General features: G+C 36.6%; 6 protein-coding genes across 9 annotated transcripts; 3 read left to right on the forward strand and 3 right to left on the reverse strand.

The window, feature by feature from the left end:
- The first annotated feature begins 2,970 nt into the window (after positions 1-2,970).
- Positions 2,971-10,313, forward strand: LOC141900085 (equilibrative nucleobase transporter 1-like). Its single transcript, XM_074786816.1, has 9 exons — positions 2,971-3,584; positions 4,306-4,352; positions 4,552-4,721; positions 5,196-5,397; positions 5,528-5,698; positions 6,154-6,255; positions 6,570-6,756; positions 7,597-7,723; positions 8,708-10,313. The coding sequence occupies exons 1-9, from the start codon at positions 3,049-3,051 to the stop codon at positions 8,906-8,908; spliced, it is 1,743 nt and encodes a 580-aa protein (XP_074642917.1). The 5' UTR covers positions 2,971-3,048; the 3' UTR covers positions 8,909-10,313.
- Positions 10,314-12,472: 2,159 nt separating this feature from the next.
- On the reverse strand, positions 12,473-15,497 carry LOC141898662 (major facilitator superfamily domain-containing protein 9-like). Of its 2 annotated transcripts, none has more exons than XM_074784688.1 (7): positions 15,390-15,497; positions 14,562-14,630; positions 14,377-14,464; positions 14,250-14,293; positions 14,003-14,132; positions 13,710-13,922; positions 12,473-13,455 (listed from the first exon to the last, which is right to left on the reverse strand). In XM_074784688.1, exons 1-7 carry the CDS (start codon positions 15,411-15,413, stop codon positions 12,746-12,748), a joined length of 1,278 nt encoding a protein of 425 aa, XP_074640789.1. In that variant the 5' UTR covers positions 15,414-15,497; the 3' UTR covers positions 12,473-12,745. The 2 variants fall into 2 exon arrangements, with proteins under 2 accessions (XP_074640789.1, XP_074640790.1); XM_074784689.1 differs by lacking the exon at positions 15,390-15,497 and adding an exon at positions 14,949-15,171.
- Positions 15,498-16,009: 512 nt separating this feature from the next.
- On the reverse strand, positions 16,010-17,424 carry LOC141898663 (phosphoserine phosphatase-like). Its single transcript, XM_074784691.1, has 6 exons — positions 17,364-17,424; positions 16,898-17,080; positions 16,682-16,816; positions 16,446-16,591; positions 16,219-16,367; positions 16,010-16,135 (listed from the first exon to the last, which is right to left on the reverse strand). Exons 2-6 carry the CDS (start codon positions 17,044-17,046, stop codon positions 16,013-16,015), a joined length of 702 nt encoding a protein of 233 aa, XP_074640792.1. The 5' UTR covers positions 17,047-17,080; positions 17,364-17,424; the 3' UTR covers positions 16,010-16,012.
- A 67-nt stretch (positions 17,425-17,491) lies between these two features.
- Positions 17,492-18,657, forward strand: LOC141900223 (MORN repeat-containing protein 3-like). Its single transcript, XM_074787014.1, has 5 exons — positions 17,492-17,684; positions 17,778-17,932; positions 18,017-18,176; positions 18,274-18,458; positions 18,547-18,657. Exons 1-5 carry the CDS (start codon positions 17,540-17,542, stop codon positions 18,613-18,615), a joined length of 714 nt encoding a protein of 237 aa, XP_074643115.1. The 5' UTR covers positions 17,492-17,539; the 3' UTR covers positions 18,616-18,657.
- Positions 18,658-18,845: 188 nt separating this feature from the next.
- Positions 18,846-22,581, reverse strand: LOC141899620 (cysteine-rich protein 2-binding protein-like). Of its 3 annotated transcripts, none has more exons than XM_074786033.1 (15): positions 22,451-22,581; positions 22,085-22,199; positions 21,868-21,999; positions 21,607-21,749; positions 21,389-21,531; positions 21,116-21,305; positions 20,882-21,022; positions 20,611-20,803; positions 20,363-20,483; positions 20,106-20,285; positions 19,893-20,005; positions 19,728-19,814; positions 19,531-19,649; positions 19,276-19,457; positions 18,846-19,190 (listed from the first exon to the last, which is right to left on the reverse strand). In XM_074786033.1, the coding sequence occupies exons 1-15, from the start codon at positions 22,545-22,547 to the stop codon at positions 19,017-19,019; spliced, it is 2,130 nt and encodes a 709-aa protein (XP_074642134.1). In that variant the 5' UTR covers positions 22,548-22,581; the 3' UTR covers positions 18,846-19,016. The 3 variants fall into 3 exon arrangements, with proteins under 3 accessions (XP_074642134.1, XP_074642133.1, XP_074642135.1); XM_074786032.1 differs by having other exon boundaries at positions 20,879-21,022; XM_074786034.1 differs by having other exon boundaries at positions 20,879-21,022; positions 22,442-22,497.
- Positions 22,582-22,853: 272 nt separating this feature from the next.
- Positions 22,854-24,668, forward strand: LOC141899752 (uncharacterized). Its single transcript, XM_074786252.1, has 2 exons — positions 22,854-22,967; positions 23,096-24,668. The coding sequence occupies exon 2, from the start codon at positions 23,109-23,111 to the stop codon at positions 23,931-23,933; it is 825 nt and encodes a 274-aa protein (XP_074642353.1). The 5' UTR covers positions 22,854-22,967; positions 23,096-23,108; the 3' UTR covers positions 23,934-24,668.
- Positions 24,669-25,119: the final 451 nt, after the last annotated feature.

The raw sequence follows: 25,119 nt of genomic DNA on the forward strand, positions 1-25,119 counted from the left end.
GGGGATTTCAACGTCATTATGATAAAAATTGCACCCTGCATTCATTCATGTTTGATATGCAAAATCATTACTATCTGTATCAGCTTTTCCAGGCGACGTACATAGTGCAGATACGTAAATAGGTAATTACATTGTCACTGTACATGATCTCCGTTTATCATTGTCGTCGAAGCGCAAGCAACTTAGCGAATTGATTGTGCATTTTACAAGGACGCGTCAAACTGATCAGCTTACATGGACCACGTAATAGATTAACAATCGTTCTCATAGGATACTGTTAGTTCCCACGATCGTGAAATTCAATTTCACAAACTGTATCAACAATTCGGTTTATTCAACTAGAAAGTCTGCATCGTATGCATCTGAACCACACATGAATCTGGAAGAGTGATAATACTGTTGTACGCACTGACCAGATTGGTCGAAAAATTTGCGATTTTTTTCTGAGCTGTAATGCTCACGCTGGATCTTATGATCACGTACTATGATGTTCCTAGCGATGTTTGAAGTAACAAACTCTTCACTAACACCTCTGACCACTTCTCTTATTGGTTATAATAGCCATTAATATTGGCACACCCCGCAACAAGTTGTTTTTGTTTTTCTATTCAACCACTCTAAGTTTTAGAAAAATTGCCATGATGTTTTCATTCATCTTTCGGCCTTTTTTTCTAATCAATCTCCACCCACTGGCTGTTGTTAAAACCCACGATTATATTCGTGTAAAAATGCAATCAGCTCATCCCTCTGGCTTATCACGATATGCATAAAATATAAAACCTTCCGTATGTCATCAAAGCTAGTACATTTTAAACGTATATATTGAACATAGACAAGCTGTTTGCTTATCATTGAATCGTTCATTGATTACTAGTGAAGCGGATCCGGCTGTAAATGATCGGATCTGCCTACGAATAATCTTTAAAGTGAAATGAGACCTGTGCCTTGGTTGCAATCGACAAGGTCGACCATCATTTTCCCACTTTTAATACAGCTATATGGTCCAACCACTCATTCCACCAGAATACATTTCTATTTTTTTGTGCGGTGTCGTCAAATTTTCAGACCCATCATAATTCTGTATTTCTAAAGCTCACTGTTTTTGTCGACTTTCAAATTTCATGCCAATTTTAGGCTGGTAGTTAAATCTTAAGATAAGCGAAAGATTGTAGTCGGAGAAAACATGTATTTGGTCAAGAAAAACTTCAAACTGTGAAAACAAAACCGAGTTCGATGATTCGATTCCTGAGCAATATAGCCTTTACGTTTCAATTGTTTTTTTGAAAAATGAATCTTCGTATATAATATCGAAGAAATTGTACTACAGTTATTTCAGAACCAAACAAATGTCAAAGGTAGAGAAGAATATTTCTCACATTATCACACGGTAGGGTAGAATTAACTCCTTTAGAATTCCTACGGGTAGGTAATAAGAACCTACGTATAGGAACAGGCGATGAGCGCCAAGAGTACGAAGATTACTTTAATCTTTTTGTCACGCGATCTAAAATCCATCTAAGGTATTTTTGGCATGCTGACATGACTCTGATAATTCCCTTATTCTTTTAAATTACCGTTAGATTACATGTTTGCTATTTATTTGTTCGTTTGAATTTGTTTTTATGATAAAATTCGTCATGATTTGTGGTAGAAAATGATTTGCTCTAACGATTTTTCCAGAATGTTTACTTTTTGCAATTTTGGATTGTAGTTTGATTAAATTCTAAATGAAAAAAGCTTAATTGGTTTTACAATTTTCTTTTTATCACACGATGCCATCTAATCAGTTACTACTAGTCATCCCTAGTTGGTAATCCATCAATGACTCCCTGGGGCCGTTCCTGTTACCCTGGCCTTCTATATGTGCTCCCCATTCCTCCATGTGCATTCAACCCCTTGCGTTATAATTTTCAACTCAAAAACACTCGGAACATTTTACGATGAATGCAATGTGTGTATTTATACGAATAAATGAATTATAGTTACTGTTTCCACACCGTTTCGTGTTTCGTAGACCAGAGTTCCGCTATTCACAGTGTTACAAGCAACAGTTTCATTATTTTTTTCCAATCATAGATACCTAGCATGTTGTAACAAGTTTCAGGTATCTAGTTTTGTAGTGTGGCAGTAACATAGTCTACGCTTTTCGATAATGATAAGAAAATTGCTTTTTCTTGCCAATATACGCCATTACAACCGGTGATAATTGAATTATCTCCTTATTCTAACAGTATTGCTAAGTTTGCATGAATTCACCACATTTTACACTTATTTGCGGTCACGACATACATCGACCTCAGATTCCGTGCAATCTGAAACATAATTCCATATGCTGCATCGTGTAAATTGCATCAGGTTCCGATGAATGGAGAGTTGACTCGTATGGGTTATTCGTTCGTTGCGTGACACACATGAATCTCTATGATCACTCAACTCCTTGTAGTAGAATCTCAAGGTATCAAGGCCTCACACTTCAAAAATATGTACATATCAAAGTGTGTAAGAATTCAAAATTTCTTTTCTTAAAACAGTTTTCAAGTTATCTTAAAGTATACGTATTTTCGACCCCAATGTTTTATTTCATTTAGAACTATCCTTCAAATAAAAAATCTTCTCCGCAAAATGCAAATGTCTACATTCATTTTATTACACAGTTTTTATTTTGTTTGAATTCTATCTATCAAATTCTGCATTCATATTACTCATAACTACTAAGTAAACAGTTATTTTTCAGCTGCAAGCAAGCTTAATGGACTTGTTATAAATGAAAATACTAATTGATGAAATACAAAGCTGATGGCCACGTCGCCAGGGAGCATGTTATTGCTGCAAATTTTAAATGAATATCCATACCGGGCTGTTCGTGCACGCATCAATTTAAAAAACGGCGAATTTGCCGTCAATCTGTTCCAGTTATAAATAAGATATAAAACGCTAGTAATTAAGTTAAGTTTCACTTGACTTGCATTTTATGCGAGAAAGATGTTGACGGGAGCTGCTAGAAGAGAATAATCAAATAGTATATCAATTGTGTATTTCAGGGTTGAAATGGCTGTAAATTACCATCGCCGGCATATTATACTGATTTGGGGTGCGTTGGAGTGCTTCTTTTTCAGCGGAATTGTTTTCGGGTGGCCGGGATTTTTAACGGAAATTCTTGCTCATACTGGATACTTCTCTGATGTCTGCACCAATATCGGAAATGATAGCAACGATTCCGTCACGGACTTATTGACTTCGGACGTCGATCCCCCGACCGAGGTAACTTTGGATACAATCGGCTCGGATGTTCGCAGGGTAATCAGTTCGAATCTCGTGCAAGACGGAAAGCGAAATCTAACGAATGCTCTTCACAAAATACAACAAACGAACGCGGACGACGATGATGATAATAACCACAATAATTATGAACCTTATGACAGTGACGTATTTCGAATGTTGCACACAAATGAAACCTGTAGACTGCAAAGAGACGAAATACATATTGTTTATGTGGTAGCCATTTCGATAATGTGCATCCTGTCGTTGTTTGGTGGAATATTTTATGATCTTTTCGGAACGATGCGTACGAGAATTATAGTCATGTAAGTAGATGATCTATTTTTTGTCAACATTGATTTACCGCATGAGCTAAATAGAAGTAGCAACCATTGCCTCATCAGAAATATCGGCGGTTATACCTGTCGTACTGCTTTGCAATAGTTCTCTGGGAACGTTAAAATATGGAGTGTAATGAACAAACTCTGCACATAAAGAATGTGATATGTCAACATTTTGACCCCAGAAGAGAGTTCCATCAATCAGAATCAAAGTCGGAAGTGTAGATTAATTGATTGAATGCTTTCACTTAACCTTCCCTTCTTTAAACCCATTTTGCTACATCATTCATTGAAGGCGAGCCTTAGTTCTCATTTCAACATCATTCGTGAATGAATATTATTAATCTGCCCAACATCTCATTGATATATATTGGAGATCGTAAAAGCCCTCGCAGACCTAACATTTTGTTTATTGAAATATATGGAGAGATCGATTACAAAATCTCCCAGACAACCGAGAGTTCAGATTTAATTGAAAATCGTATTTACCTTGCTGTTTGGGCGCGAATAGTGTAAAATCGTATAAGAAAATCTTATACTGCTTCTTTGGTTGAATATACATTTCCCGTCTGGTGAAAATGAAAATCCATTTCACCCAGACGTATGACAGGGTCCCATTTCCCCTATCAGGTACATCGAATATGATTCAAGTTACTGTTTATCGGAAATATACATCAAATCATATAATAGTTTTCCTATATTTTAGGGTACTTTTTACGGTTTCAACTTTGCTAGTGGCTTTCACTGCACCACGTACGTATACCTTAGTAAAGCTTCGTTATAATACCTTTAATCGTCAACATCATACATTTTACTTAAAGTGAGCGTAGAATTTTAACTTGCTAACAATTGGCAATCGCCAACATTCATATTGTGTTTGCCGCGACAATTTATAACCAGGTTTTCGACGAAAAAAACCTTCATCGTACGTAGTTTTTAATGACATTTTCAGACCAGCCGTGGTTATTGTACGTCTCAATGAGTTTACTGTCATTCGCTGGTTTGTTGCTGCTGATGACAAATGTACAGGTGGCGAATTTATTCGGAAGCAAACGGTACACCGTAATGGCGTTTTACGTCGGTACATTCGACACGAGTCGACTGATACTTTTCTTGATCGAGGTAACCCAGGTTCTTACGCGTTTCTTACCCAATTACCTTCATTGTACCGATTGTCCGCTTGTATTATAATAATTTGTTTTTGAAGGGATTTCGTAGATATTCGTTTCGTAAAGTTTTTTTCTTGTTAGTCGGCAGGTGTTGTCTTTTATCTCCAGCGTTTGGTTATAATACAATAACCCATTAGTCACTCTTGTTCCAAGCGATGATTTAACTAAAAATGATTTCGCTGCTCATACATCTAAAATCTGACAGTTACTACGGACTGCTCAAAATGCAAATTGCATGTTTCCTTTTCTTTCAATTCAAATCATTTGTCATTCTATACACTTAATATCACCGGCACTCTTTTCTGCGCATTATGTTGCACGAACGTATTAGTGTTGCAAAGCCCATCCGTCTATAAACGTGACTTAGCTAATTGTATGTTCTACCAATCCTAATAATGCAGATCATCCATCATTGTTTTTATTTCAGAAAACGACAGAAGTTGGAATAAACGCCCAACTGTCATTTATGTTTATCACCGTCTGTATCATCCCGTTCCTTATTGGCACGATAGCCCTGCTACCTAACAGACAAATTCCGTGGCCATTACCAGAACACTATGGCAAAGACAAGCGCAGATCTTCGTACCAAGACATAAGACAAGACAGCTTCCAAAAGGGGGATCGGGGAGGTGGGTTGTATATCAGTTTAAAGTATACGTTTGGGTGTTGTAAATCTGCTCTTTGAAATTTCAATCAAATCTCTAAATCACATTTAGCCAACATTTGAATGTGAACGAACATAATTTCATCTGCTTGCAGGTTCCCAGAAGAGACGTAAGCAATTGCCACCTAAAATATCATTCAAGCAAGCGGCGCTGTCGTCTATATACTTCACCCACGTTATCTGGTACTCCTTGCTGAGTCTGAGAATGAACTATTACGAAGATCATTTGACGGAGAATGTAAAAAATCTTACCCAACAACATAACGGTAATGATTTTCAGGATCGAATAACCGTACATGCGTGTCAGCATTCTACTTGCTATTTCCAATTATCTTTCTAGTGTAAAGGTTAAAAAATAAGGGATTTGTTTGAAGAAAATGTATCATTTATGTAACGGATGAGATTCAGATAGCCTAACATAGTAATCAACATCAAGGGTCTCTGGCAGCAATAGTATGGAACCACACGAAAGTGGTTAGGTTGACAAATGCGATTCCGTTCAGAATAACAAGAGGATGTCCTTATCGTGATCGCATCAACCACTCAATTAACTCCTCGTGTTGGTTCAGTCAATATGCGACCATCGGACTGGCGTTATTGACATTAACAAGGGAAATTGTCTTTGCTCCCCTCTCTGTCTCTCTTTGCAGCAAATTCAAAACGTCGATGGATCGCAGGCCTTTTGACCAAACTTAAGACGTTTGTTCATTCTATTTTCCAGTGGACAAATATCTCAGATTATACCAGTATTTCCAGTTCATGGGTGTAGCGATTGCGCCATTAGTGGGTTTGATAATGGACCGACAAACACACAATTTAAAGGGTAAATAACATCAGTAACGACTATAGAAGCCATTAAAACTCTTCAAACTGCCAATATCGTTTACCAATCCTTCACATATTAACTATCTATTAATTTGATAGAAATGCAGATGGTTTTGACACGGGAGGCCACTTGACTAGAAGCCTCTAAATGACTTAGAATTAATTGCAGAGTATCATGAATGATACGAATATTTAGAAAATCAATTTGCTCACGCTTTGGAAGAACATATTTTTGCAGAGTATTATTTTTCATCATGCTTCTCGTGTATCTACGTGATATTTCATTGTGTTTTCGCTATTTTTTTTTCGAAGGACGAACAAAAATGAAACAGAACATATGTAACGCTACTATCGTGCATATTCTGGTCGTAATTGTGACGGTTGTCCAGATGGTGCTTCTGTTATATCCATCCGCCAATGTACTGCTCCCTGCTTTTGCCTTCCAGTGCATTAGCCGGTCAATGTTGTATGCCACAAACGTAACAACATTAAATCTTTTGTAAGTACCCGCGACACTTGCGTCAACTTGTATCGTAAAGGATAACATCATACCAAAAAGTAACATCATGTGGGAGACAATGAATAGTTGGTCAATATCATATTATATTTGACAATAGACAAATCCGTTGTACCTACAACACTTGAGTCTACTGCTCCCTAAGGATAGCGTCACGTCAAAGACACGACAGCCTTGTAACAAAACCTTTGATATTATATGGATTTTGTCATTTTAGTGACCTAAAATAATCCTAAAAAGGAAGGGTTAACGTGATCATTAATTTATGATATCTAAGAAACTTCGAGAATGGATTTCTCTTACTAAGAACGATGTCATTAATCCAGCTGTTGTGTTGATTAATTTTACCAACCAGACAGTATAAATCCGCCGCTAGTATAGTAGCAGATGGTTTTACTATCTACGAAAATCGCAGATTTTGAGATTTCACATAAAGCCTTTCGGTGATGCGAGGAATTGAGTACTCTTTGTGAATCATTTAATTCGTTGAATCATTAGATACCTCAGAGGTATTCACCGACCACTCTTTTGCGTAGAACTTAGCTCATTTCGCCGATGTTTACCCTGCGGATTTATGTGGCGGTAACAAATGATAAATTGTGACATGGCATAATGAAGATGAACGAAAAGTTAAGCATGTCTTATATCCCAAGGCGACTAGAAGCACGCGTAGTTATTAGAACTCATGATGTATCCATGAACAGGTTGACGATAAGAGCGCTAATTTTGATAGATTTATAGCACCTTGTTTTCCTATCGGGTGTCTAAGATATCATCAATTGAAAATTTCAAAAATTAGTTTTACTCCTTTATTTTTTTCAGATTTCCCCAGATGTATTTCGGAAGACTTTTCGGTATTTGCCTTTTTGCGTCAGCGTCAATCGTCCGACCTATACAAATTCTGTTGGAATACATAACCATAGAACAACTAAACAAAGATCCTTTATGGGTAATGATCAATTTTCAATCATATCTATTCTGGCATCGATTGATTATGTATTGCTAAGATCGCATACTGCGCTCGATGATCTTCAATTCCTTAATATAAGCACACCATTCTTCCGCGCCGTGAGGGTTCTAATAAGTTCCATGTATTGGGCCACATGCACTGTTATCTAATTCTATAGGTTTAAACTTGGAGTTACTCCAAGGTTTAATAGAAGTGGATATAGTCTTCGCTGAAATCCACAGCTGAAATTTTAATTACTGTTACTATTCTGATTGATCATTGAAATTCTTGAATGCCAACCTTGGTGATATACATATACATTATCGCCAATAGTGGTTTTGCTGATGTAAAAAAAATGAACACCAACCATACCTAATCTCTCTCGATGTTGTCTCAAAACTAGCAGTGATTGATTAAAATTTCTTCAGATCGTAGTCATCGTGATCTGTGGAATAGCATTTAAATTAATGAGGTTAAACGAATCGTTCAAATTCTCCTAAAATACACATCAACACGCGTGCTTGGAGCATTAACAAAATCAAAGTCAATCGCACACAAGATGATATAGCTTTAAGGCATCGGATATCATTAATCATGTGCGGTGTTCTTTGCTCATTTTCCTTCACACAACACCTGACTCCAAGGCTTAGAGAAAAAAAAACTCTCTCACAACTTGCAATACGCATGAGATGTTGTTTCATTTAATTAATTGAACCTATAATATTTTGTGCGTGGTGATATTCTAAAAATATCGCTTATATGGTGATCACCCGCGTGAATTTGAGTTGCGCCGTGCAGATCTGGATCATTTCGTTTTGTATGAATATTTTTTTTGTGAACGAGAAATCAAATTTAGCGCAAGTGCCCGCATGTTAGTCCAGATTCCTAATTTGATTTCGTATGGCAAATGAGACAAGGATGAAAATGCGTCCGTTCATCTTCTGATTCTTGGAATAATATTTTGCCACAATAATTCTATTTCAGATCCACGTCACACTGCTCGTACTTACTTTGCTGTCGGCTGTGTATGCAGTAATCATAAGATTGAAAAGAAATGTTTTATGCTACAAATCGACGGAATGCGCAGGCTTGCAGATCTCAAACGGAAGTGAAACCGAACATGAAAATGATAGGTTGAAATCGGTGCAGACTCTTACAGACCGCCAAACAGAAAGTTCAATATAATGTGTGATTCATTTCAGTGCCGTTATTTTTGTAAGATAATCTGAGTTTCTTTAAGTTCGTGAAAGCCCCGTCCCTTCTTAGAGGACATACATAATAACGTACTTTTTCTGTATGAAATCCTCCTATCAACGCGATACATAAATATGATTGATAAGTTTGATTCGTTTACCGCGTTAGCAGTATGGAACTATTTCTTTAATCGGCTTCTGGTGAAAAAAATCCGGAAGACAGGCAACTCAATTTCCGGTAGCGTTCGGCGCATAATATGCGCTATCGAAGTATAGATCGGAAAATGACAGCTGTTCAATGTTGTGTACGTACTTAAACCAGATTCTATAGACCCGGAGGATTTCAGCAACGATTGATGATTAACTAATGCTCAACCCGGTGTGTCACTAAAAATCTATCCACGACTAGCGCATCAAATAAGACCGATCTATACTATTCACTGAGTGAATTATAAATCAACTCTCGCAGTTAACAGAACAGGATGGTCGTTTTATATGCGATGAAAGAGAAAATATAATTCGAGTCGAGGAGTAAAGTCATCGACTGTGAATGTATATTCATTTCAGATTATTCCGGTGTTTTTATACTGAATAACGTGATATACATTTCAAACCGTTCATAACCGGTATTGTTTCGATCTTGGCCTTATAACTTTCACAGTAAACGAGTAATCCGATATAGAACGCTGGAACATTTTCAATTTCCCTAAGAGATTTGACGCGTTCATATTACTGAAACAAATATCGTCATTTTTTGAGGATGTGACGCGAACATATATATATCGTCAGCGAATTCTTGGCATATATATCAGAGAAACATGAAACCCAGTTCATGATTCACGTGCACCTTTGGCAGTTTTCAGCAATTGGACGAATGCGTTCTAATGTCGTGTTAATTATGCCACAGAAGGTGTAAGACCATGCTTCTTCTGCAGGGATTCGGATTTGATAGCATCGTGCGACTGTCACAGCACGATCTAAACCCAGACCCAGTGAGCAGTTATTTGGGCCGTTATGTTGTTATCAACCAATCGGAAATTACGTTTACTTTTTGCCCAGGTTATTCTATTCATATCTATCCATAAATTTGCCTTATACCTGCGCATAATGGTTATTCAGGTATAGGGTTTGGTAGCGTAACAGAGTCTTGCGATGCCTTGATCAGCTACGAATCCCTGCTGAGTTACGATGATAGATTACGGACAGATAATTATTTTCGTCTTGGTTTGTGCTTTTGCATTGTGTTGTATATTCACCGTTGTAATAAAATTGCCTTACAAACCAACAGTGTCATTTTCACATATCCAGTTTCCTTCGATTCATTTTCGGAATCTGTCATGTGTGTTCTATAGAAAAGGAGCTACTGATCAGTTATCTAATAAGATAAGGTATAAATCTTCCCGTTTGATAGTGAAACGTTAGACAATTTTCATTACATTCGCCGCTCAGTGACGATTCGTAGATTTCTTTTACTTAAAACGGTGTAATAAATATCCACATCTACATCATACGACGCGCAGTGAAAAATAATCTTTATTAGATTAGATATGCAACTGGTGTTCATTCGGTATATGAAAGTTATTTTGTCACATTCTTGGTCAAAAAGCTATTTCAGATAGAGAAATCGTTCTCAATGAAACGTGAGGCTTGATTTGCATATACTGTATACGCTTTCCTCTTTTTTTCAAATGTTTACCTTTAAGGAGCGTTTCGTAAGGAAATCGTGTCTATTGATGATTAAAGAAATCGCTTAGCTCTTTCAGCCATGTCGTTATAGCTCCACTTCTTTCGCTCATAATACAGCGATGCTCGTGTAGTTTTTTTTAATCAAAAATGTGCGTTTGAAGGCGACAGTGATCGTAATTTTTCGATGTGACATATCGTGCAAGCCTTATACATATACATTACACGAGCTAAATATACGTAGATCATTCATTATTGTACATGTAATATAACAGGGGTGGATCTAGGGGGGATGTCGGGGTGTCCGGACCCCCCCCCCCCCTCAACTTTGAAGTGCCCTCAAAAATGTCACCCACAAAATTCTTTTGACCAAGGTTTTCCACCTACAATATTTTTTCAACGCATATATAAAATGACCGAAAGCACCCCCTAAAATGGTGTAGAAGTATCCGGAGTACGTGGTGTTTCGTAGAAAGCGCCCCTTTTTCTCATTGGACACCCCCCCCCCCCCCATGGAAAATCCTAAATCCGCCCCTGATATATACTAAGACACACACAGGAAAAAACAACATGAGCGAGACAAGAAATTTGAGCTTTTTCTTTGCGCTACAATAAACAAATTAACAGATTAAAATCACAAATTATAATGACAAGGCGTTAGAGATGGAATAAAACCCTCCGTGACTACCCATCCATAATTTCTGTTTTGACTTGCTAATTTCTCATGATAATATTCTCTTAATAATGGTCTCGCCTAATCAATCTTCACACCAAAAAGGCTTGATATCGATAAACGGCAAGACGGAAATACGATATAAGGAGGGCAGCGGGAATCGAGATGAAAGTTTCCTGTGTTGGCGTGGTGGATACCCGACAGAACTGCGGGGACCAGTCAAATTTGTGCTGATAATTGACGATGGTTGGACTGAATATGGAACAGTTCCGTATTCACCGGATTCGGCGGGAAAGTAAACCTGTAGAATGTCTGCAACTATCGATTCATATGAATAGATTTATTTGCGTGATAAAACATCTGAATTAGCCAGAATGTTGTACGGACTCGTGTGGTGAAGATTTCAGCGTTTAATCTTTAGAAACATCAATACAATGCGCCGGAAGATGCACTGCCCATAAATTGTAAAAGCAAGCGAAGAAACCTTTATGTGACCGAGAAAGCAAACGAGTCCTATCGTAAAACAATATCACTGATGAAGATTCAATTTACCAAATTGATTAAGTACATAATATATCTGGTAAAATTGTCGCCTTTAAATATAGTGCCAACTAACTACATTTTTATCAGATCAGACGATAAACCTGGCCTGGTGCCATGCCTAAATATACTGTTTACCGGATGGCAAATAAGGTAGTGGCTTTTCTTCATCATTACGATGAAATAACTCAATTGGGCAATTTTGTGCAATTTTGAGCCTGCATGTCTCCTGCAGTCACCTCACCTGTTCTTTTCATCAAGCGCTTACCCAGACGCATTATACTTTGCTGTTAGCGTTAGTCCTTCGTAGCACGCAATCAAGAGACAGACTAGACAGTAGGGACGAAGAGAAGTAGTCTATTTATTTTCCGAAGTATATCCATAATTCTTTAGCCAGTGCATTTATCTAGGTCTAGATTTATTGCGGAAATGCATGAAAATTTATTTCGAAAATTGAAGCATTAACTTACTTTCAAAGAACTAATTCGGATTAGCACCATCGAACGAGTTTTTTCTTTGCCTTGCTTTACTTGAAATATAATAGCGAGAAAGTAATGAAAAATTGGCGCAATTTTTGTTGGCGAAATAATTAAAACCAGTGTCTTTCCTAAATGTTCGTTTTCATTCGAGGAAAATCAACTACGATTGTGTATGGCTCTTAGTGATGTTTATTAGAGTCAACATGATCATACTATAGACGTATATTAGACAAAAATAAATCTATATTGTTCAGTATTTTTAAAAACCGGAATACATTAAATCCAGTTTGTAAACAGCTGTGGTATACTAATTAATAAATTGCCTACACGAGAATTACGGTATAGTTGTATCGTTAGGATTAGGGGAGCAGAGACGCAGAATTTTCCGAACCGAACATGAGTATAATATATTTTAATTTGAATAAGAAGATCGTGAGTGTTTGTGCTGAATAATTCAGTTGGCTTTAGACAAACTGTGGCCCTTTGACTCGTGGCCCTGGCGACAGACTATCATGAAAGCTGAAACCGCAAGCATTACAGCTGGAACACCTGCAAGCGGAACGGATTCGGTTGCGTGATGAATAATTCCGTATATGACCGGAGCAAATATGCGAGATATGGACAGGACACTTTGACCGAGTCCCATGAGAGTTCCGCTATCTTCTTTACCGCCGTATTTGATCAACATGTTGACAACACTGATTCTAGTTACAGCCTGACATAATCTATACGGTATTTGAATACAGACAAACATCCATAAAAACGGTGCCATCAATAATCCAGACATGGAAATAACATGTAAGCCTATCATGTGCAGGAGTAACCGTTCGTTGTTGCTTTTGTACCATTTTGCGTTGGCGACCATCTCGACGAAAAACGATGACAACACTGACAGCGCGTTCGCCGATGAGATTACCATTCCCAATATCGTATTTGATGGTTTATGTCGCTGGTATAATAGAACCGGTGAAATCTCTCTGAACATCAGCGAGGACGTTCCCAGAAGAAATTTAATCAGAAAAACATGCCATAATTGGCGCCACGATCTGTGCCGAAAATAGTTGACAATTCCTCTGTTGGGTCGATGTTGAGAGAGTTCATCAGCGACGCCGACTGCTACGTCACTACCAGATATGTCGTCTGGCAGGAAAAGCCTCGCAAAAACTGAAATTTAATCAGAGAATCAGTTACTGTTTGTTACACGCTTCGATTGCGCCGGAGACACTCTGACAGGTTGTATTGATTAGTCTGCGAGAGCAAATATTCAACTAAAACTAAATTAGCTGGCTGTTTTTGATTGATATAACTCGGTTAAAAAAATCTAGTGTTTATTAGATTGAATAATGGAACGACAGTTGTAATTTGCAATTCAAGGTTTTGCACCTAAGGTAAAATGCGAATGAGTCGAAATGAGTTACCTGCTGTTAAGACTAAAATCGAGGCTCCTATTATAGTAGTTGTACTGTAGCCATTCACAAGATTGTCCGTAAAATGACCCCCAAGAACTGGCCCAATAACGAATCCAACATTTCCGAATGCATTCTGTCGACTAAACACCTGCGAATGAAGTTTGGCAGGTACGTTCTTCGCCAAATAAGCCCTGAGAAGGTTTTGAGTGTGTTTGAAGCAGCCTAAGATGTAGCAGGAATTTCTATATTGTTATTACGTTATTAGATTTTCTTAATAAGAGATTCCGATATCAAGATCTTACCGGGAAGTATACGGGATGCCCAGAGTAAGGCTACAGTCGTAGATAAGCCCAACATATAATAACCACATGACGTCAACAAAATACATGAACATAATACACTTTTTCTTCCAAATTTATCGCTATAAGTCCCCTGCAATGGAATTGAAATATTATCTCTTTTTTGTTCAACGTGGTGAAATTGATCGGGGATGATTAATTTTACGTTGTGCCGAAACTGGATCGTGTCGCGATACAGAATGCGACTTACCACAACTGGGCTTGATAAAAATTGTAGTATACCATATATAAAACCTAAAAACGAAACAAGAATTATATACAGACCATCGGAAACAAGCTTATATATACGAATGATTTGTAGTCCTTTAATTAATTACCAAGCGCTCCTATGTCAGTTGGCGAAGCTCCCATTGAGAACGCGTGTTTAGAAAGCAGTGGGATAAACATACTGATCGCAAAAAGATCCTAGCGAAATATGACAGGTTAGATACAGTATACCGGTATTGACTTATTAGTAGTGTGTAATTGATTGAAACCGGAAAATTGAAAAGAGAATCCTCACCAAAAAACTGATGATATAGACGACCGTAGTAGGTTGTACCATTTTCATAGTGTATATTATAGTGTTTGCCTGAATATGAATAAAATATGAATAAATACATGCAAATTACAAATGGATCCATTCACACATAAGCCATATATATATCAACCGCTTTGTATAGTATATACCCCGGTAATATTAAACACAATAGACCGTATTTAATTCGGAATTATTTGAATTTTGGATTTGGAATTGCCCAGTCCATATGGTAATTTATTTTTTGGGAAATTCATCAGTAATCCATTCAAGATGTGAAAAGAATTTGGAAAAATCACAGTTACTTCAGATAAGTTTTTAGAAAAATGTAATGGGTATTTGAAATATTTCAAGATCGCAAAAAAGAATTACAGTCAATTTCCAAGTCCGGCACGACGTGTGTGAATGATGGGGTTCGAATCCATTTTTCGGTCATCTCATCCAGAAACTCCATAGAGTGGTTTCGAGTCCCACACTTAATGATCATCGACAGTGAATAATAATCAAAATACTGTATTCAATTCTTAGGTAATAATTCTTAACCACTATTTATGCTAAAACACGTCGTTAATTGTAAATTCCAGTAAATTTCATATTGCCATATTGCTCGATGCGCACGGCCTTGAAAGTTAATTACGGTTAGAGCAAAGTATTATTCGCATGCCAGGGGTCGAACATTCCCCTCACAAATATCGTGTCCTTATATTACAACCACCATAAAAAAAAACCACACATGAAAGAAAACGTGACCATCTTAAATAGCAAACAATTTATTTTGATGATTGCACAATAACCACAAAAATCATTATATACCTGACTAACTAACTCCATCTCCATTGGAGACAATTCTTCAAAATTTAACACTTGTTTTTACGCAAGCTCTGTCATTTTTTTCATGCACAAGTAGAATTGATTAATACTGTTTAATGCCAGACAAACATTACTGAAAAGAAATTTCATTAATTTACCATGTAAATAGTCCATTAATACTGAACTTTGATTATTACCCTTGCCGAGCACCAATACCAAGCTCATTAACTAAACTTCCACACTAAAATCTAAAGCTTACAATGACCATTATTTACATAACATTAAGACCACCTTATTATCACAGTGAATGATGGAAATGGTTTTCACAATTTCAATAGGTAAATTTTTCAGTAATGTGGTCTCAGTTTTCAAGGGTCTACTATTTAATGTTCATCTTGGTTAATCAACGCGAGAAATCCCACAGTAAATACAGAAACTTGAATATGAAGTATATATTTGCGCAACGTTTCATTCATCATACACGGATATTGTGTTTTCTTCTCGACTCATCAGCTTGGTTAAAATTGATACCTGCCTATAAAACTAGTCTCTGGAAAGGCATCCCAATTCAAAGGGTGCAATGGTAAATAAATAATACAATTACTGATAACTTATAATCTTTGACCTCATATAGAATGATTCATATCTTGAAGTTCATTAATCAGTTCTTTCATGTCTGTCACAAACCAGCTAGCACTCTGTTTCACCTTTTCTCGAATTATATTTCCCCCAAATCCAATAAATGCAGCCTGAAATGACAATGTTTATGGATCAAACGTTGACTAAATCATCGCGTTGAAACTCAAACATCCAAACTTCTACAAATACATACCGCAGGAGGGCAAGCTTCAAAGTCAGTCATGCCATCACCAATCATAACTAGAGATTTATATCTATTCTTTTCAATGAGTTGAGCAACCACACATGTTTTTCCACCAGATGCAGATGTCGGCTGATTTTCATCAAAGCCGATGTAATTCCCTAAATGAATGAAATAACAGTGGTTAAATCTTCGATTTTTTTTGCATTGTGTGTGCTCCAGGCAAGTTGTAGAATTACCTTCAGAGTTGAAAAGCAGTTTGTTACAATGAACATTTTCAACTGGAAGTCCCAATTCAGACGCAACCGGTTCAATTAGGGCCCGGAAACCACCAGACACAAGGTATACATCTTTCTGTTTTGAGGTAAGAATTTTCACTAACTCCCTGTAATGGGCAAATAAATGGGTTAATATTTAGTTCTAAAACTGACGAAACGTAAAATAAATTTATATGGCATAGGCTAGGGCTGCTTACTTTATTCCAGGAGTTAAACTTAAAGGATGGAGTTCCTTGAATTTCATGATCTGAAGTTGTGAGGGACGAAATAAATTCAAACGTTCAGTGAGCGCGACTCTAAATGTGATTGATCCACCCATTGCTTTTTTAGTCCTAAGAGAAAATAAATTAAGTGAGATTAAATAATCATAATCAAAAAACATTATGATTGATCTGATAGAATGTTTGACTGACCAATTTGCCACCTCCTCTCCCTTGCCACAAAACTTGGCTAACTCATCGAGACCCTCTTCTTTACAGACTGTTGAATCTACATCAAAGCACACAGCATCAGCATTTCTCCATATAGCTTTAGTTTCATCAATGGTTTGTTGAGAAGCCATCGTAGATATTGATCTGTGAAGGAACCTCAAAATTCTACAATACACAATACAATTTGACACAGGGACCTGAAAAAAAAATTTGACCCCAGTATCCTAGGTACTATATAGAAAAAGACTTTTTATATATAGTAGTAGGATACTGGCCCCGGGGTAAAATTTTTTTTTGCCAGGTCCCTGTGTATCGGTCGTTTACTTTTTTGCTAAATGCTGGCAGGCGCTTATTATAAAGGAAGTGGATATTTTTGAATTCTTAAGAACATATAAAAACATAATTCTATGCAGCCGTGATTTAACCATTAAGATTTGCTTATAATTACCTAATAAATTAGTATGGCTTTACCAAAGGATAACGTGGTCAAGCGGAAGATACGCTTTAACCTTGGAATCGCGCGACTAAAGGTCACCATGGTTGCCTAGCAAACCATGTAAACAACTTTGACAGCTCGGGCGAATTAGGTCGCACTGTTCACAAGCTAAGCTAGTAAATGACAGGATGCCTCATCTGAAACAGCCAAAAATCTTCCAACCACTTTGGAAAGAATGGGACTACAAGGCTCAAAAGAAGGGCATAAGAAACACAGTATATTCGGTAAATGGTGATGAATTTACAGGGGAATGGCTGGACAATAAAAAAGATGGTAGGTTCAATTTCATTTGAAGAAAGCAAAAAAGATACTTTACTTACCTATCATCATCATTAAAACGTGTTTGATAACCTTGTGTTATTTCAGGCAAAGGTACATATAAGTGGAAAGAAACTGGAGCTCTTTATGATGGTGACTGGAAAAAGGGAAAGCGATCTGGTTTTGGAACTTACAGTGTACCAACTAAACCAGGAGAATATCAGAAGCAATATTCAGGTGGCTGGAAAAATGATATGAGACATGTAAGCTAACAAAAGCAATAGCATCATAAAACCACATCTCTCAAAGAGGCACGGTTTCAGTCATCCCAGTGTTTTTATTTTTAGGGATATGGAACACAGTTTTATAAGGATGATGAATACTTTGAAGGTGAATTCTATGCAGATCAAAGAAGTGGTTGGGGACGAATGTATTACTCAGATGGGTCGATTTATGAGGGCGAATGGTATGATGACCAAAGAAATGGTCAAGGCATGTTAAGGCTAAGTAAGTATTACAACTCAGCCATGTAACATGATTTAAAATGTTGGAATCATAAAGAAGCTTTTCTTAAATCTTATGCGATCTGCTATCATTTCTTTAGCAAATGAAAATCGATATGAAGGATTTTGGAAGAATGATATGAAAAATGGAGAAGGAAAGTTTTTCTATCTTAACAAAGGCCAACTGTACGAAGGTGTTTGGGTTGATGACATCCCCAAATGTGGAACAATGATAGACTTTGGTCGGGAAGGTGCCCCTGATCCGACACAGTATCCTATACCTGAGGTAAGTGATAACATGTTTAACTGTATAGGCCTATGGTAAAATTGCTTGAAAAATTTTCAATCCTTAAACTTTCCATCCTTAAATTCAGGTGAAGTTGGCAGATCCTGATCATGTCCTACGGGAAGCAGAAGATCAGTTTCTACAATATGATGATTAGACTACAATAATTAACTAATTAGTACATGTTTGTACATTGTGTAAATATTTGTTATCTTTTGTACATAAAAGTAGTGTAAATAAAAATATTTGTTTTTCTAAATTTTCAAACTTTTTCTCATATCCTTTCATGCCGTCTTTTCTACCCGTATACAGCTCCACGTGAAAATAACAATAGTTTTAATACAATAAACATTTTATTTGTACAATTGAGACATATCAAATGCAGACTGGTGTACAATACTACAGAATATTACATTTACAGGCAGAACCACAGAAACTCTCCAAACCACCACATGATCTGCGTATAGTTCCACATATCCAGGTACAAGCATTCAGTTCACAAATTTGTACATAGGAACACACAACTGGCTAGTATGGCATGATGTAATCCATCGTAGTTCAACGTCTTAATCTCATGAAGAAAGCATGTCGACACTCCTTTGAATCCAGAGGATAATACTTTTCGTAGAAGTCCAAAATAAACTCTTCAGGTTTGAATCCAAATTTTTGGTACAACATCATCGCTGTATTGGTAGCAGAAACATGCAGTGTCACATCTTTTCCCATACATGTCTGAAATATATGGACAAATTGAATAACAAATCTTTGATGACACCATACTTTAAATATGATAATTTGTCTGCGTTCATTAGAGTACCTGTATAAGGTGATAAAGCATAAATTTAGCTATACCAGCTCTTCTCCATTCGGGATGTGTGAACAGGAAGGAAATGTATGCTTCGTTATACTTTACATCTGGCACCATGAATGCAAAGCCAATCACAAATTTTCTATAAAGTACAACGCAGCTAAACTCTGGATACTGTAAGCAGTCAGATACTGAAATATATAGCACATGCATATCAAAGTACATGCAACAAAATAGTATGAATTATTGTAATGGTTAACTTACAGTCAATTCCAGGCCAGAAAAATTCTTTGCAAAGGGAATTTATTGAAGGAATATGTTGAGGTCTGACATAGCAATAGTCTATCGGTGGCATCTGACATGGTCTCCACAGAGGATCCTTCCTGCCAAAAGGAAACATAATTCGAATGTTCTGAAGATCTGAATTTTCAATGAATACCGGTAGTCAATTCACAATATACCTGTTATGGTAGGCAACAATCTCATTCAAGAGTTTCATTTTCAATGGTCTAGATTCATAATCCCTTCTGATGAATGGTTTTAATATTCTAAAACAATTAGATTAGGTACAAATGAATCCAGAACAACTTGTTTCAGTCCTTATGAACTTGGAATGTAAAACTTACCGCGCCGTGTAAGGGCTGACAATGTTCTGTAACTGACCATCTTCAAATCCCACAAGTCGATTCAAAAAACTAACAGGCTGCTGAGTGACAAACTTTAAACTATTCATAGAACACTAGAAAATAAGGATTAGAGGCAACTAATTAATCACCCTGTACAAAAATCTGAAATAAAATGAATTCATATCAATTTGTGATCATTAAATTCAAACACACCTGATACCTATCCAGCACTCTATGAGTGTCAAGTCCCTCCATAGTTGTTGGTAGGTTGTTAGGATTATGCTGGGTGTAGTCAGTATAGTCTGGTCGATAAGCCCGTCTAACCACAGCTCCAGTCAACCCACTAACTTCTGCATCTAAGTCAAACACTGGTTGGCCATGTTCTCTTTGAGCCTTAAAAAGTGATGAATACCGGTATTGAATGAAAGAGAATCTTAAAATTGATTTTGAATTCGTACACAAAGTTATACCTGTCTTACTATCAACTTTCGTCTAAGCCTGGCTGCTTCAGGATCAAATGGTACCAATTTTGATAGATCATTCAATTTCTTCAGCAATTGCTTTTCTTCATATAAGCTCAGTGGTTCGAATCTAGATTCAGAAAGACAAAGAAATACGTAAACATTAAAAATACAAATACATGTACATTACATTCAAATGTGACTTCTGAACAAACTTATGTACTGGTGGTGAACGGTCAGACTTATCCATCACTTACATTTTATGAGATTCAGGTTCGGATTTTATTTGAGGTTTTTCATCTTGTTTCCGCTTTTTAGAAGCGGGACCCTCATCATCATCTTCTCCCTCACTTTCTTCTGGCGAACTTAAACCAGAATCCTCTGCTTTCTGAGATGACTGAGTATGCTGACTGCTATCCGAAATTCCCATTCTCTGGTCTGATGAAGAACCTAATCAAAATGTATCATTGTTGTCAATAATCACAAGGGCATTAATAACAAGAATCCTGCTTTGGTAGGACATACCACCTAAAGATCGCATAATATCATCCATTTCAGGATTCTTATGGAGTGTCAGAGGTGATCCTTCTGGGCTAACTGCGCATGGATCCACTTCAAAATCACTTTCTCCACTTAAATCGTCAGCTAATAGAAGGTCAGGTACCTGTTCTAAAATGATATAAGTCCATGAATTTCAATTTCAACTTGACGTTATCTACAGGATACCAAAACTTTATTATCAATACAGATTTCTGTAAGTACCTGTTGCGACTAGATCTTTTTCTGTGAAAAGCTTTTTCGTAATTTCTTCATTGTTTTCAGCTTGGAGTTTTTGACTTAGAAGTGCAGCTGCTGAAGGTTTTGAACCTGAATCCAATACGTCATCCGAATTCTGACTTGAACTAAGTGAGACACTTTCACTCGATGCAACTGTTGTTTGGGGTGTGGATTCCTGAAAAGATGAACTTTTTTTCATAGGAATTCTACACACGTAAAAAATTTATTCTATTTCTATATCAATCATCAGACTTTTACCTGAGAATTTGATCGTTTCTCCTTTATATCAATAGCAGTCTCCATAATACTTTTCTTTGTCCGCGCTCGTAAACTATCCATAGATGCCTTTTGGTCTTCGTTCATTTTTTTTCGAGCAGCTCTTGCTGATTTGATTTTGACATCTATAAAAACAATAGGATTTTTCATAAAACCAATCATAGTATACGTACACTACGTTTACGGATATAATCCCTAACCCATATCTCGGGTCGGTGGTTTAATTTCACGTAATCGCCACCAGCCAAGCTCCTTCAGTTCATCGGTGCCAGATTTAAAATGATCATTACTACCACTAGATAGTACACTGGATACTGTTCCAAACCAAGTGGATGACTGCTTTCTGTAAAATATACAAAATTTACTCCCCAATTATAAAATTACAGGCAATATACACTCACACAAAAGATTGGCAGGAAGCAAAATATTTTCTTGCAATGATATTATTAGAGGCCTTATACCTTGTATCTGCAAACAATAGAGACCAATGCTTTTCGATGAAACCACAAATTTGTTCTTTCCAACGATAATATCCGCATTTTCCAGTGCTTGTCAGATGAAGATTGTACAATGCCAGTGATATAGCCTGAAGCCTGTAAGAACAATAAATAACATTCTTTCAATGGAATTATGACACAGATGTTAGCTTACCAGCATTAACCACCAACGGATACATACCAAGATATTCTCATTCTAACAGCAGCTTCCTGACCAGTATCTGAACAGTAACTGCATGTCAATAGGAAAAGAGTATCTCCCTGTAGAGGACTTGGTAAAGGAGACTTCAGACAACCTTGAAGTAATGAATGAGAATATGAGATAGCAATGGTAAAAAATTCAGGTCACTCGTGTATGAAGGCCTAAAACTTTTCTTATTCACCATAATACCATAATCAAGATAACACGATTGTCAATGAAAAAGAAGATAAGAAAGAAGAGAAAGAAACAACAGAAAATGTGTTTATGAAAATCGTATGGTGATGACAACAGTTATAGCCACAATTATAGCATCATCAAAATAAAATAAATACATACAAAACTAACCTATATGAAATCCTCTTTTACACCTCTCACAGTCTAACATGTCATCCTCTCTGTCAGCTACTGAACAGTAACAGTGAGGCCCCATGTTTCCAGCCATAATTCAGTCAGCAACATCAACTGTGTCCAGGCCACAGACGTGTGAAACGAAACTGTGAGCATCATTCGGGATTCGAACCCAAAAACCCGGAAATCAAGAAAAAGCCACCAATGTAAATACAACATTTATTGATACAATTAAAATCATACAAAATATAATTCTACATCATCAAATCATTAATGAATGACATATTTACCATAATACGTATATATGCACTTAAAGCAATGTTCGTATGCATACATACGATTTTATTACTTGACTAAATCATTTTACACTTTCGTAAAAATGGGATTCGAACCAAAGGCCAACTTCAATAAACCCGGAAACGTCAATGGTTTTTCCAAGAACGTAAACACTGACTAAAATGATCATGAAAGCAATTATTTATACATAGCCACATAAGAGCTGTCTACGTAAAAGGTTTGAGCATCTATTTTCTTTTTAGAAATTTGTTAATATTTGTATATAAGTCCTTGGAAATGGAAATTTGTGGAAATTGAAAGGGTAAACCCCTTTTAATTTTACTCATCAATTTTGATTTACATTAGTTTCAGAAACAAAATGACAACATACCAACAACCAGGTATTTATGTCCAAAGTCGATGGACACCATCTCAACACCACCAAACGCCACAACAACCAGTTGCAGAATTGCCTTCTACACAACACGACATTCAGGTTGGCGGTTATTATGAAAGTCGACGTGAGGGTTTTGCGCATGACCACGCGCGAAGATGTGCGACGGTTCAGATCGGGTGCGCAATGGCTGTTTTTTTAACAGCATCCATTTTAATTCTTACGAAAGGTTACCTATTCATTGCCGGGGCCGGATTTTGGGGTGGAATGTTATTCCTGATCGCCGGAAGTATCGGAATACGATCTTCGTTGAAAAAAGAAAACTGTCAAATAACTGGAACAATGGTTTTCTCAATATTGTCCTGTCTCGCTGCATGCGTTGGTGCTGCATTCGCATGCATTGCATTTTTACAAGATTACCGACTTGTTGTATATTGTTGGCCGGAAAAAGAAGACCATACGCTACCGTACTTCTGCCTATACAAATCAGAAGTTCCACGTTTATACATATTTGTGAGCCTCGGTTGTCACTGTGGAAATATGCTGTTCAATTTCATTGAAGCGTTAGTAGCATTAGTGCAGTCTGCGATCTGCTGCCGAGCCGTTTGCTGCGGATCCGGGCGCAACAGAGATCCAGTGGTAGTGTACATTCCTTACACCGATGCGCATCATGAAGAGGGTTCACTGTTACACGGATCAGGAAGAAGGGATTACCATGCGGACACTTTCGCGCAAGCGTCTGCGCCACCTCTAGATCCTCCACCGTACACAGAAACTCCTGAACATCGGCTTTATCCTGCTCTACATTGAACTATTTTACAACCGTCTTAAACAAAGTCCATGGAATTACCATGATGAGTAGCAATACGTATTTGTGAAAGAAACTGCATAATTAATTGTACCGGTACCAGGATTCGTTGTGGTAAGAGTTTTATATGAGTTGAATGAACATTGGTATTTCCCAAGTTTAATGGAAGCTTACTGTGTACTCTCTTGGGTGTAAGATAATGTTCTGTAATTATGCTAGTCGGATTAATGTATTCAGGTAAATCTGTTTAGGGATACAGTAAAATTTCGAATGCTTCACCTCTGAAGTTGATAGTTCACTGCTATTGCTGATCATTTGCTATTGCTGATCATTTGTCTCATATTGCGTTGTTTTTAGATACACATTACTTTATGAGGAATGTAATAATAAGGAGCTATTCAAAATTTTTTAGAAGTTCATTGATTTTTGGCTTTCTGGATAGTGAGATATCATTCCAAGCTGAAATTACATTCTATTTTGATATATTCATCATTGTTGAAACATTGTTGATGGCTTAGACCAAAGTGCTGTTTGAGATTTCTTTTTTAAAAGCTGACATTATGCTGGTATATATTGATGAATATGTAGGTTGATTTTTTCAGAAGAGATATATACAGATTGCTGATAATTTTGTAAAATGGTTTTGTCCTAATTCTGATACATCGATGTCAAATCATTCTATTTCATGTATTTCTAGATTAGATCTCTTGAAGATCTTAAATATACTACCATGTATAACGTGTATGTATATATATATATATATATATATATATATATATATATATATATATATATATATATATATATATATATATATATATATATATATATATATATATATATATATATATATATATATATATATATATATATATATATATATATATTTCGTATCACTCTATTGGTTAAATGTGCAAGTCAACTATTTCTGTGACAATTACTATCATTTATGATTGTGCTTTTAGCTGGATGTTGATTGAGTTTCATCATCTTTATAACTTATGGAAGTTGTATTATTTCTCAAGAGATTTATTGTGCATGTACTTTATTTTCATTTGGTTCATAAAAACTGTGCTGGCATATTTTTCTGAACTGATGGAATGAAGAGAGACATGAAATGTTTTAAATTACATTTTACTTTTACTTGTTTATTTCTAGTCAGCTGCCTTTATAAATCAGGTTTTGGGG

The sequence above is a fragment of the Tubulanus polymorphus genome, chromosome 2 (genome assembly GCF_964204645.1).
Source record: "Tubulanus polymorphus chromosome 2, tnTubPoly1.2, whole genome shotgun sequence".
Lineage (NCBI taxonomy): Eukaryota > Metazoa > Nemertea > Palaeonemertea > Tubulaniformes > Tubulanidae > Tubulanus > Tubulanus polymorphus.